Raw genomic sequence first — 12,551 nt, 5'->3', positions numbered from 1 at the left:
TGTGTGTGTGTGCGTGTGTGTGTGTGTGTGTGTGTGTGCGCGCGCGTATCTGTGATGTGTGTTACGATATTTACTCAGTGTGCATGTATACATATGTGGAGGTTAAAGTTGACACTGAGTGTCTTACCTTGCTTATTCTTTACCTTCTTTTGTGAGATAAAACCTGTCACTGAGCCAGGCAGTGGTGGCACATGCCTTTAATCCCAGCACTCGGGAGGCAAAGGCAGGTGGATTGCTGTGAGCTCAAGTCCAGGACAGCCAAGGCTACACAGAGAAACCCTGTCTCAAAACCAAAACCAAATCCAAAAACTGAACTTGTAACGCACTAATTTGGCTAGATTGGCCAGCCAGTAAGTATCATGGACCTGCCTACCCCATCGCCCACTCTCCATTTTTGGTCCCCAGTACTGCCATTATAGGCACAACACTGCACTCCGAAAAATGAAATTACTCATTTGTGTGTTTAGCATATGTGTGTTTGTGTACATATGAAGGCCAGAGTAGAACTTGGGAGAGTTGAATCACCGTGTGGTTTTTGGGGATTGACATCATCAGGCTGAATAAATGCCTTTATCCACTGAGCCACCTCACCTTGCACACTCCCCCAGCTGCAGATGTGTGGTGCCGTGGCCTGGGTGTCATACGTCCCTTTCTTCTTCCTGCAGATCATCAACGCTGTGGTCCTGTTGATCCTGCTGAGTGCCCTGGCAGATCTCAATCAGTATCACTTTTCAGATGCTGAACTAGGAGGGGAATTTGAGGTCATGGATGATGCCAGTAAGTATGTCAGATAACAACAGCTGGTGATATTTTGGGATTTCTTGGGACAAGGAGTCTGACTGTCTTCTGTTAAATTACAAATATTGATTCAAGGGCCTATTTGAGCTGCTATTTTAACTTTATTTTCTTTCTTTCCATCACTGCAAATCAAATCATCAAATACTTCAAATGCTGTGCATGCTCTGCCTCTGTTCCTAATGAGCATCAGACCCTTATATGCGGCCCTTTCTCTCCATCTTTATGAGGCAGAATCTCATGACTAGTGTATCACATATGCTTCAGGTTTGTCCAACGGGGACCTTGAGCCTCCTGACCTTCGTGCCTTCCCAAGTGCGGAGTTGACGAGTGTGCTACTATGCCACGTTGGAATTTATACATGTAAAAAAGTGTTTTTTTCTAACAGACTTTGAGGTAGGGGTTTCATGTGGCTTAGGCTGACCTCAAACTTTCTATGTAGTAAAAACTAAACCTTGACCTCCCGATCCTTCTTGTCTGTCTCCTGGGCTGGGATTATACGCACAAAATACCACACCTAGCTTTGCCATAAACGTTGGCTTTTTGCAGAGGAGAATGAGCAAACAGCAGGAAAAAGAGATGAAAAAGAGCCTGTTGTGGTGGTGCATGCCTTTAATCCCAGCACTCAGGAGGCAGAGGCAGGCGGATCACTGAGTTCGCGGCCAGCCTGGTCTACAAAGCGGTTCCAGGACAGCCAAGGGTACATAAAGAAACTCTGTCTCAAAATAAAAAGAGAGAGAGAGAGAGAGAGAGACAGAGAGAGACAGAGAGAGACAGAGAGAGGCAGACAGAGTGCACACGCATGCGAGAGAGAGCAAGAAAATATGCAAAAAAAGGAATATGCATCTCTCTGGCTATCCTGACACCTCCAGGAGTTGCCTTCCTTCCGGGAGATGGTTGTTGCTGGTGGTTGGTAAGATTGGAGCCTTCCCCCAGAAATGAATCAGGCCTGAGGTGGGTGGGGATGAACAGCCAGCCCCGTGCCTGCTGCACAGACCTTGTATACTTATTCCTACTGGGTCTTGACTGAGTGAGAGGCAGTGCAATGCATGACCTCAAATAGCAGGCTGTGTAAATTGATTTACTGTCAATTGCTGTAGAACTTTATATGAGTTTAAGAAAGCATGGCTGAGGCGCTGGAAAGATGGCTTAGTGCTTAAGAGCACTGCCTGCTCTTCAGAGGTCCTGAGTTCAATTCCCAGCCAACCACATGGTGGCTTACAACCATCTATAATGTGATCTGATGCCCTCTTCTGGCACACAAGTGTATATCCAGATAGAGCACTTATATACATAAAATAAATAAATAAAATCTTAAAAAAAGAAAAGAAAAGAAAGCGTGGCTGGAAGGCAAAATGATAGGGGAGATTGGCTCAAGCTGAAAGGATTCCGGTTTGAGAAACCACAAGGAATTAAAGGAGTGGTGAGTGTTGTGGGTTGTTACTACTACTACTACTACTACTACTACTACTACTACTACTACTACTACTACTACTACTACTACTATTAATGTATGATTGTTTTGCGTGCATGTATATCTGTGGACCACAAGTGCATGGAGGCCAGAGGAGGAAATCAGATTCCCTAGAACTGGTTGTGAGTTCTTGGAATCAGGCCTAGATCATTTGGAAGATGGTCTTCTTAACTGCTGAGCCATGTCCCCAGCTCCAAGTTGTGTGAATTTTGTCTGCACAGTGAAACAAGTTAAGAGTGTTTAAGTGTAGGGGCTGGAGAGATGGCTCAGCAGTTAAGGGCACTGACTCCTCTTCCAGAGGTCCAGAGTTCAATTTCCAGGAACCACATGGTGGCTCACAACCATCTATAATGTGATCTGATGCCCTCCTCTGGCCTGTGGGTGTATATGCAGGCAGAGGACTGTATACATAATAATAAATACATTTAAAAAATGAGTGTTTAAGTAAACATATGGCTGCTGCATGTTGCAAGGAAAGAGCCCTTGGCTATTGAGTGGACAGTGAGAGTTACCTGTTTGCCTTGGGTGGGGGAGGCGGAGGAGGAAGTAGTCTGAGAATAGAGCTCTAAAGGGCTCAGACTTCTTTTTCCTGGTCTTTTATTTATTTATTTAATTGATTCAGATTACATCTCAATTGTTTGTTTGTTTGTTTGTTTTTTTTTTCCTGAGACAGGGTCTCTCTGTAGCCTTGGCTGTCCTGGACTCACTTTGTAGACCAGGCTGGCCTCGAACTCACAGCGATCCGCCCGCCTCTGCCTCCCGAGTGCTGGGATTAAAGGCGTGCGCCACCACGCCCGGCTACATCTCAATTGTTATCCCCTTACTTTATGTTCCCATTCCTCCCTCCCTCTTTAACCCTATTCTCCTCCCCTAGGTCTGTGACAGAAGGGGACCTCCTCCCCCACCATATGGTCACAGCCTATCAAGTCTCATCTTGGTAGCCTTCCTATTCTTTCTCTGAGTGCCACCAGGCCTCCTCACCAAGGGGAAGTGGTCAAACATGGGGCACCAGCGTTCATGTCAGAGTCAGTCCCCGCTCTCCACACGACTATGGATAATATCCTGTCCCTTGGCTAGATCTGAGTAGGGGTTCAATGTTTACTGCATGTGTTGTCTTTGGTTGGTGCAGCAGTTTGAGCAGAACTCCTGGGTCCAGATCTGTCTGTCATGTTGTTCTTGTGGGTTTCTAGGACCCTCTGGGTCCTTCTGTCTCCCCATTCTACCACTCTCACCTGGAGTCCAGTAGCAAGTCCCAGCATCTGTCCCAATCACCGCTGAGTGAAGATTCAGAGGACATCCATGTTAGGCTAATATCTAGTTATAAGTGATGAGTATATGCCATGTACATCTTTCTGAGTCTGGGTTATCTCACTCAGGATGATCATTTCTAGTTCTACCCATTTGCCTGCAAATTTCAGAATTTCCTTGTTTTTAATAGCTGAGTAGTATTCCATAGTGTAAATGTACTACAGCTTCTTTATCCATTCTTCGACTGAGGGACATTTAGGTTGTTTCTAGGTTCTGGTTATTATGAATAAGGCTGCTGTGAACATGGTTGAGTATTATGTCCTTGTTGTGTGGTGGAGCATCTTTTGGGTATATTCCAAGGAGTGGAATAGCTGGGTATTAAGGAAGCCCTATTCCCAGTTTTCTGAGAAAGTGACAGATTAATTTCCAAAGTGGTTGTACAAGTTTGAGCTCCCACCAGCAATGAAGGAGTGTTCCCCTTTCTCCACATCCTCACCAGCATGTGCTGTCACTTGAGTTTTTAATCTTAGCCATTCTCATGGGTGTAAGATGGAATATCAGAGTTTTGATTTGTATTTCTCGGATGACTAAAGATGTTGAGCATTTCTTTTAAATGTTTCTCAGCCAATCGATATTCCTCTGTTGAGAATTCTCTTGTCTAATTCTGAGCCCCATTTCTTTCTTTTTTTCTTTTTGGTTTTTCGAGACAGGATTTCTCTGTGTAGTCTTGGTGGTCCTGAACTCACTTTGTTGACCAGGCTAGCCTCAAACTCGCAGCAATCAGCTTGCCTCCGCCTCCCGAGTGCTGGGATTAAAGGCATGCACTACCACGCCTGGCCCTGAGCCCCATTTCTTTTTTTTTTTTTTTTATTGTTCTTTTTTTTTTCTCCTTTATTAATTTATTCTTGTTACATCTCAATGGTTATCCCATCCCTTGTATCCTCCCATTCTTCCCTCCCTCCCAATTTCCCCTTATTCCCCTCCCCTATGACTGTTCCTGAGGGGGATTACCTCCCCCTCTATATGATCATAGGGTATCAAGTCTCTTCTTGGTAACTTGCTGTCCTTCCTCTGAGTGCCACCAGGTCTCCCCCTCCAGGGGACATGGTCAAAGGTGAGGCACCAGAGTATGTGAGAAAGTCATATCCCACTCTCCACTCTACTGTGGGGAGTGTTCTGTCCATTGGCTAGATCTGAGTAGGGGCTTAAGGTTTACCGCCTGTATTGTCCTTGGCTGGTGCCTTAGTTTGAGCGGGACCCCTGTGCCCAAATCTGCCTATCATAATGTTCTACTTGTAGGCTTCTAGGACCCTCTGGGTCCTTCTACTTTGCCTTTCTCCCATGATTCTCTCATCTAGAGTCCCATTAGAATGTCCTCTCCTCTGTCTCAGTTTCCTGGTAAGTGAAGGCTTTCGTGGGACATGCCCATTGGGCTGATACGCAGATATAAGTGAGTATATACCATTTGAGTCTTTCTGCTTCTGGGTTAACTCACTCATTATGATCATTTCTAGCTCAATCCATTTATCCACAAATTTCGGGAATTCCTTGTTTTTAATAGCTGAATAGTATTCCATAGTGTATATGTACCACAGTTTCTTTATCCATTCTTCTATTGAGGGACACTTAGGCTGTTTCCATGTTCTGGCTATTATGAATAAGGCTGCTATGAACATGGTTGAGCAAATTTTCTTGCTGTGTGCTGGAGCATCTTCTGGGTATATTCCAAGGAGTGGAATAGCTGGGTCTTGAGGAAGCCCTATTCCCATTTTTCTGAGATAGCACCAGATAGATTTCCAAAGTGGTTGTACTAGTTTGCATTCCCACCAGCAATGAAGGAGTGTTCCTCTCTCCCCACATCCTCACCAGCATGTGGTGTCGCTTGAATTTTTGATCTTAGCCATCCTGATGGGTGTAAGATGGAATCTCAGCGTTGTTTTGATTTGCATTTCCCTGATGATTAAGGAGGTTGAGCATTTCTTTAAGTGTTTCTCAGCCATTTGATATTCCTCTGTTGAGAATTCTCTGTTTAATTCCATGCCCCATTTCTCGATTGGGTTATTTGGTTTGGTGGTATTTAATTTCTTGAGTTCTTTATATATTTTGGATATTAGACCTTTGTCAGATGTGGGGTTGGTGAAGATCTTTTCCCAGTCTGTAGGCTGTCGCTTTGTTCTCTTTACCGTGTCACCTGCCTTACAGAAGCTTCTCAGCCTCATGAGGTCCCATTTATTAATTGTTGACATTAATGCCTGGAGCCCCATTTCTTAATTGGGTTATTTGGTTTGGTGGTGTTTAATTTTTTGAGATTTTTATATATTTTGGATATTAGACCTTTGTCAGATGTAGGGTTGGTGAAGATCTTTTCCCAGTCTGTAGGCTGTCACTTTGTTCTGTTGATAGTGTCCTTTGCCTTACAGAAGCTTTTCAGTGTCATGAGGTCCCATTTATTAATTAGAGCCCGCGCTGTTGGTGTTCTGTTCAGGAAGTTGTCTCCTGTGCTCATGAGTTCCAGGCTCTTCCCCACTTTTTCTTCTAACAGATTTAGTGGATCTGGTTTTATGTTGAGGTCTTTAATCCACTTGGACTTGAGTTTTGTGCATGGTAGTAACAGTCTAATTGCATTTTTTTACATGTAGACATCCAGGTAGACCAGCACCATTTGTTGAAGATGGTATCCTTTTTCCATTGAATAGATTTGGCTTCTTTGTCAAAAATCAAGTATCAATATGTGTGTGGATTTATTTCTGGGTCTTCTATTCTATTCCATTGATCAACCAAGGGCTCAGAATCTTAAGAGGTCAGAAGCAGAAGCCAGAGGGTGACAAGCTGATGATGAAGTCAGAGACACAACCCCGTCTGCTTCTGCCTCCTGAGTGCTGGAATCACAGGCATGCGCCACCACACCTGCCTTAAGTCGAATTTCTTTACAGTTCCTTTTTGTTGGTTTGTAAGTTTAGTTTTGTTTTGAAATGGTCTCACTGTAGCTCAGGCTGGCCTGGAGCTCACAGAGCTCTGCCTGCCTCTTTCTGCTTCCAGAGCATAATGTGTATGTCTCCATGCCCGGCCCGACAGGATCCGACTTCTAAAGATAGATTTCCTCTCACTGCTTTCAGTTGTAGGAGTCTCTAAGGTACTTGAGGTGAGGAAATTTTAAGTGACATCACTATGGTTCTCTTGGGTGCATGGTAACTCTATACACCTTCCACTTGTCAGGGCCACGCTAGGCAAACACTGTCTGACAAGCCTGACAGACTTGCTAGTACTTAAGACTGAAATAATAATTTGTGTTTGTTTCTTTGAGACAGGGTTTCTCTGTGTAGCCGTGACTGTCCTCCACTTGCTTTGTAGACCAGGCTGGCCTGGAACTTACAGCGATCCTCCTGTTTCTGCCTCCCAAGTGCTGGGATTAAAGGCGTGCCCCACCACCGCCTGGCAAATAATAATTATTTTGTGAAGTCCTGAGTTTGAGGTTTTTTTACGTGTTCCACAGCACATACTTGAAAGAATTGTTTAAGCCAGGCAAAAGTGGCACATCTGGGACACTCGGGAAATAGAGGCAGGCAGATTTCTGAGTGAGCATGGTCTATAAAGTGAGTTTCAGGATAGCCGGGGCTACACAGAGAAACCCTGTCTCAACTGGTGAGAGTGGCAGTGATGACAGCAGCCTGGTGGTGGTGGTAGAACCCAGATAGATAGGTAGATAGATAGATTAATGATTTATTATTACATGGATAAAAAGGAACAGGAGAGTAGGTATTCATTTGAATCTTTTTTAAAGACTTGTTTCCTCTTAATGTTAATTTTCAGTATGTTTTGATCTCCTTTTAAAAATAAGCTGATAGGTCAGCTGGGCCTGTGGCTTCAGATCTGTAGTCATAGCTACTCAGAAGGCTGATGCAGGAAGATCGGCGCATCAGAGCCTGGCTGAGAACAAAGCTCACTGGTACAGTGCTTGCCTGGGTATGCATGAGACTTTGGTCTGGTCCTCAGTACTACAAAGGTAGGGGGGGGACAATAAATATGTAGGTCAGAGGCTTTTAATTATTTAACTTATGTATAGATAGAATTAAATGGATTTGGTTCAGTCAGTTGCATAATTATGATGGAAAATTCTGAGTTCCCAGCACTCAGGGAGGTAGAGGCAGGCAGGTCATTGTGAGTTCCAGGCCAGCCTGGTCTACAAAGTGAGTCCAGGACAGCCAAGGATACACAGAGAAACCCTGTCTCAAAAAACAAAACAGTAAAGAAAGAAAGAAAGGGAAGAAAGAAAGAAGAAAAGAAATTCTGTAAGTTAATAGAGTGTTTTGGTACTGGAGAGATATCCTGGGTAAAAAGTACTTGCTGCTCTTACAGAGCATCTGGATTTGGCTCCCGGCACATAGTGATATAACCATACGTAACTCTGGTTCCAGAGGATTTGATGCCCTTTTCTGGCCTCTGTTCATGTGTGATACTCATACATTACATGCAGACAAAACACCAACAAACATAAATCCTTTTTAAGAAAGAATCTTTGCATATACACACAGAAAGAAATACACACGCACATCTATGGGATGGCATCTTCTGTAGCCAGCAGTGGCCTTGAGTTCTCTGTGTAGCCTAGGATAAACTTGTATGCCTGATTCTCCTGCTGCAGGTGTGCACCACCATGCATGGCTTTAGGCAGGTCTGGAAATCAAACCCTCTGAGGTGTAGCCCTACTCGTGTTGCTGTCTCTGAGTGCAGGCAGCTATGTTACTGCAGATTTTGGCTCGGCTGACCGAGCATGGATTATCTCTTTGCCATGTACTAATTTTTCTCAGATGATCTGGTAGATGATGATCAAAACAGGGGAATTACTCTTTGTTGGGGAATCCACTGGGACAAAGAAAATAAAGGACTTTTCTTCCCTTTAATATCTAGCTTTTAAGCCAGCCGCAGGGGCACACTGCTGTAATCCCAGCACTCTGGGAGGCAGAGGCAGGTGGATCTCTTATGAGTTTGAAGCCAGCCTGGTCTACAAAGCGAGTCTAGGACAAAGGATACACAGAGAAACCAAACCCTGTCTCAAAAATAAATAAATAAATAAATAAATAAATAAAACAAAATTAAAAATATCTAACTTTTAGATATTTCTATTAAAGAAATATTAATCAGATATTTTTAATTTGTAAATTTTCATATTAAAAAACTGGCAGTGAGGAAATGAATGGATTGGAATCTCAGCCTAAATCCATTTATCTATGCACCTTTTAAGTCACATTGTTCAGTAGTTGGCATGCTCTGCATCCTGACTAAGTTTTGATTAACTTTAAAAAAAGAGGGGGGATGTTATTTATTATGTACAGTGCTCTGCCTGCACGCACACCTGCAGGCCAGAAGAGGGCATCAGATCACATCATAGATGGTTGTGAGCCACTATGTGGTTGCTGGGAATTGAACTCATGACCTCTAGAAGAGCAGCCAGTGCTCTTAGCCACTGAGCCATCTCTCCAGCCCTTTGATTAACTCCTTTTGGTTTTGTTGTTGTTGCTGTTGTTGTTGTTTGAGGTGGGGCTTCTCTGCTTAGCCTTGGTTGTCTGGAACTCAGACCCACCTGCCTCTTCCTTCTTTCTCCCCTCTTCCACTCCCCACCCCAGTGCTGAGACTAAAGGCTTCTTTTGGTTTTTAAAGATAATTGGGTAGATGTTTATTTTCTAGGAACCATTAACCCCCTACTCAAATAAATGGCTGTAGGTACGCATGGGGTTACTGGACACCTCGTGACTTGAGTCAGAATAACCTTGCTGCCTTAGGCTGAAGGGAGCCTGGGAGATGGTATTTTCTGGACTGAAGTTAATCACTCCTTGACCGACCGACAAGTAGCCTTGGCCTAGTGTCTCCACCCCTGTAAGGGGCAGTGTGGTCTTTGCTGTTTGGCCAAGGGAACAAGGCGGAGGATCCCTGTTAGCAAGTGTTGGCTTTTTGTCAGCTTGACACAGTAGTCACTTGAGAAGGGAGTCTGGCCTGAGGGATTGCCCAGCTCAGGGGCCTGTGGGCACACATACACGTAGGAGATTGATTTGATTGTCTTGGTTGTTAATTGATGTAGGAGGGCCGGACCACTGTGGGTGGCATTGCTTCCTGGATGCTGGTCTTGGGCTGTATAAGAAAAAGCTAGTTAAGTGTGGTTGTAAGTTTCCGGCTTACGTTCTTGCTTACGTTCCTGCCCTGACTTACTTTGCTAATGAACTGTGGCCTAGATGTAAGTATAAGCCAAAGCCGAGCCTTCTCCGCACCTGCTTTTGGTCAGGGCATTCTAACACAGCAACAGAAAGGCATCCGGGACACGCAGGTCTGCATGGACCGAGAGCAGCAGGGGAGGGTGGATTGTGGCCGTGGAGCTCCTGCAGGCACTGCTGTGTCCATGGGTCACCAGCACCACAACTGGACTGGAACCCACCTCTCTACTTTGCTCACAACAATACTAAGAGATACTAAAAAGCCAGGTATGGCTGTATGCCTTTGTAAACTTCTGACGCGTGTCTTGACCTTTTTTTGTTTGTTTGTTTCTGAGATAGGGTTTTTCTGTGTAATCCTAGCCATTGTGCAGCTCGCTCTGTGGACCAGGTTGGCCTCAGACTCAGAGGCTCACTTGCTTCTGCCTCCTGAGTGCTGAGATTAAAGGTGTGTTGCCCCCACAAGCACTTGAACTCTTCAGATGCATGGAACCCATAGAATCCTTGAGGGCTTTGTGCTCTTAGGTTTGCCAACATCTGCTTGGGAACTAGAGTAGTTCAGGTCTCTAACATCGGTCCACATTAGTGGCACCAAGGCCTTGTTGACATATTTTGTTGTTGTTGCTGGTTGCAATGTAATGTTTTTGAGGTTTGAATGTTACTTTGTAAAAAGTTTGCAGATTCAGTGTAAGGTAGGGTTTTTGCTTTTGTTATTTTCCCCATGCATCCATCATCCATCCATCATCTGTCTGTCTGTCTGTCTGTCTGTCTATGCATTTATTTCGATGATGGGGTGGAGGTTGACCCCAGGGCCAGCACCGGGTAGCACATACTAGGAAAACAGTATCACAGCACTATCTAGCCCCAGCCCCTTTGTTTTTGCTTGTTTTGTGGGAAATCAGGTTGTTGCTGGTAAGTGACCCAGGCAGGTCTCAACATTGGCAGACAGCCTCCTGTGTGAGCCTCAAATAGCAGGGAGTGCATCCCCAACTGTGGTGCCAGGTCCACGTTCCCCCAAACCTATCAGAATATCGAGTGTGCACTTGGTAACGCTGTTTGGATTTTCTCATGCCTTGGCTTGCTTCTTGCTCTGTTTTTGAGTAGGTTCACACTCTTGTGCCCAGGCTGACCTGGAGCTTTAGTGAGCCTCCCGCCTTAGGATTTATCATTAGTTTACTTTCTTTGCAGGTTTGCTACACATACACATGGCTCTAATCTGCCTGTTGTTTAATTTTGAAGGAGTTCTATTCGTGATACAGTATATTTATGGCATAGATTTGCTTTTTAAAGTTTTCTATATCAAAGAAAATTATCCAGATACTTGTTAAGGGTTAAGAGGGAATGAAGAGCCGGGGGTGGTGGCGCACGCCTTTAATCTCAGTACTGAGGAGGCGGAGGCAGGCAGATTGCTGTGAGTTCGAGGCCAGCCTGGTCTACAAAGTGAGTCCAGGACAGCCAAGGCTACACAGAGAAACCCTGTCTTGACAAACAAACAAACAAACAAACAAACAAAGAGGGAATGCAGAGCCGGACATGTGATACAGGCCTATAATCCCATACTTGGGGAAGTTGAGGTAGCAGGAGCGTGAGTTTTCAGGCCAACTAGGACTAAATAGTAAGACCTTGCATACAAGTGCCTGGGCTCCTGCCCGTGGACTCTGGGGTTCACCGCCCCGCCCTGGCCCGAGGGGTTTTCAGACGGAACCTGAGAAGAGGGTGTGTGTGGATAGGACAGGAGACACACAAACGGGAGGCAAGTCTGGATTCTGATCAAATCTCGTTTGTTGAAAAATTTCACAAGGTTTTTTATAGAGTCTCAGAGGGGCAAGGGCAGGGTTGCTGTGGAAACCTAATGGCAGCTGTTCTGCTCTCTAGCCGGGTAGTAGAAACTTCAAGATAAGGAGGGAAGTTCTGAGAGAGTGTGCTGTAGAGGTGATAGGCAAGCGGGTCCCTAGGACCTATTGACGATGTTCTGTTATCTATCTCAGTAGTAGATAGGACAGGGAGATAAGTTCTGAGGAGGGCAGCTGCAGAGATAAGGTAAACAAGCAGCTTCCCAGGACCCGGTGGTGTGGCCTCGGGCTGACCCTCAGCTTGCTACCTGCCAAGCGGAGGTGTAGAAAATGGAGCGAGCCTACAGCCAAGGTGGGATTGCCTATGTTTTAAGCCAACAGCCACTAAGGGTGGCCCCCCACAGTCCACATGTGTGAAGCAGAGTAAGGTAGGTCCCCAGGGATGGAAGGTGGATGAGTGGACGCAGGGCCTGGGGAGTAGAGTGGGGCAGGAGCGCTGGTGGGCACTGGAGAGTGTTTGGGGCAGGGTGGAAGTGGTTGCGTAGCTTTATGAACATGCTAGGGCCGTTAGCTCTCACATGTTAGTGGAAGAGTGGGCTTTATGGGGCCGAGTTACATCATTTTAAAATTATGAGAAGAACCCAATGTTAGCGTTTTCAGTTCTTTAATAATCCTTTCCTCTGGGTTGCCCTTATTTTTCCTAGAATTCCTCTCTTTTAACATCCATAATAGCTAATTATCGGCTTCAGAGCAAAGATAACATCTGGTTAGTTTTTGCAGCTTCTCATGAACTAGGTTAAATGCATCAGTATTTGTTAAATAAACATTGGATTTAAACCTAAAGCCAGGAGTTAGCAAGTTACAAAAGCCCTTGTTGGGGTGAAATTTATCTTTCACTGAGACATTTTGAAAATCGACAGATTCTGAGCCTTTGACTCTTGATTTTAGGGAAATAAAATTAGTATCTTACTGCTTGTGCTTCCTGAATCTTCAGGACCAGGAAGGAGCTCCCGAGGCAGGACCAGGCTTTTCTAGTCT

The 12,551-nt window shown here is 45.0% G+C and overlaps 1 protein-coding gene across 1 annotated transcript in view; it reads left to right on the top strand.

The window, feature by feature from the left end:
* Positions 1–12,551, top strand: part of LAPTM4B (lysosomal protein transmembrane 4 beta) — a 55,064-nt gene that overhangs the window by 22,627 nt on the left and 19,886 nt on the right. Inside the window, exon 2 of the mRNA XM_084751294.1 lies at positions 666–777. Within this exon, the coding sequence (XP_084607420.1) occupies positions 666–777 (112 nt within the window). The remainder of the gene's footprint in view (positions 1–665; positions 778–12,551) is intronic.

The sequence above is a fragment of the Acomys minous genome (assembly GCF_964271855.1).
Source record: "Acomys minous genome assembly, chromosome: 12".
NCBI lineage: Eukaryota > Metazoa > Chordata > Mammalia > Rodentia > Muridae > Acomys > Acomys minous.
The sequence above is the reverse complement of the archived record's forward strand: the minus strand, read 5'-3'. Positions and strand labels throughout refer to the sequence as shown.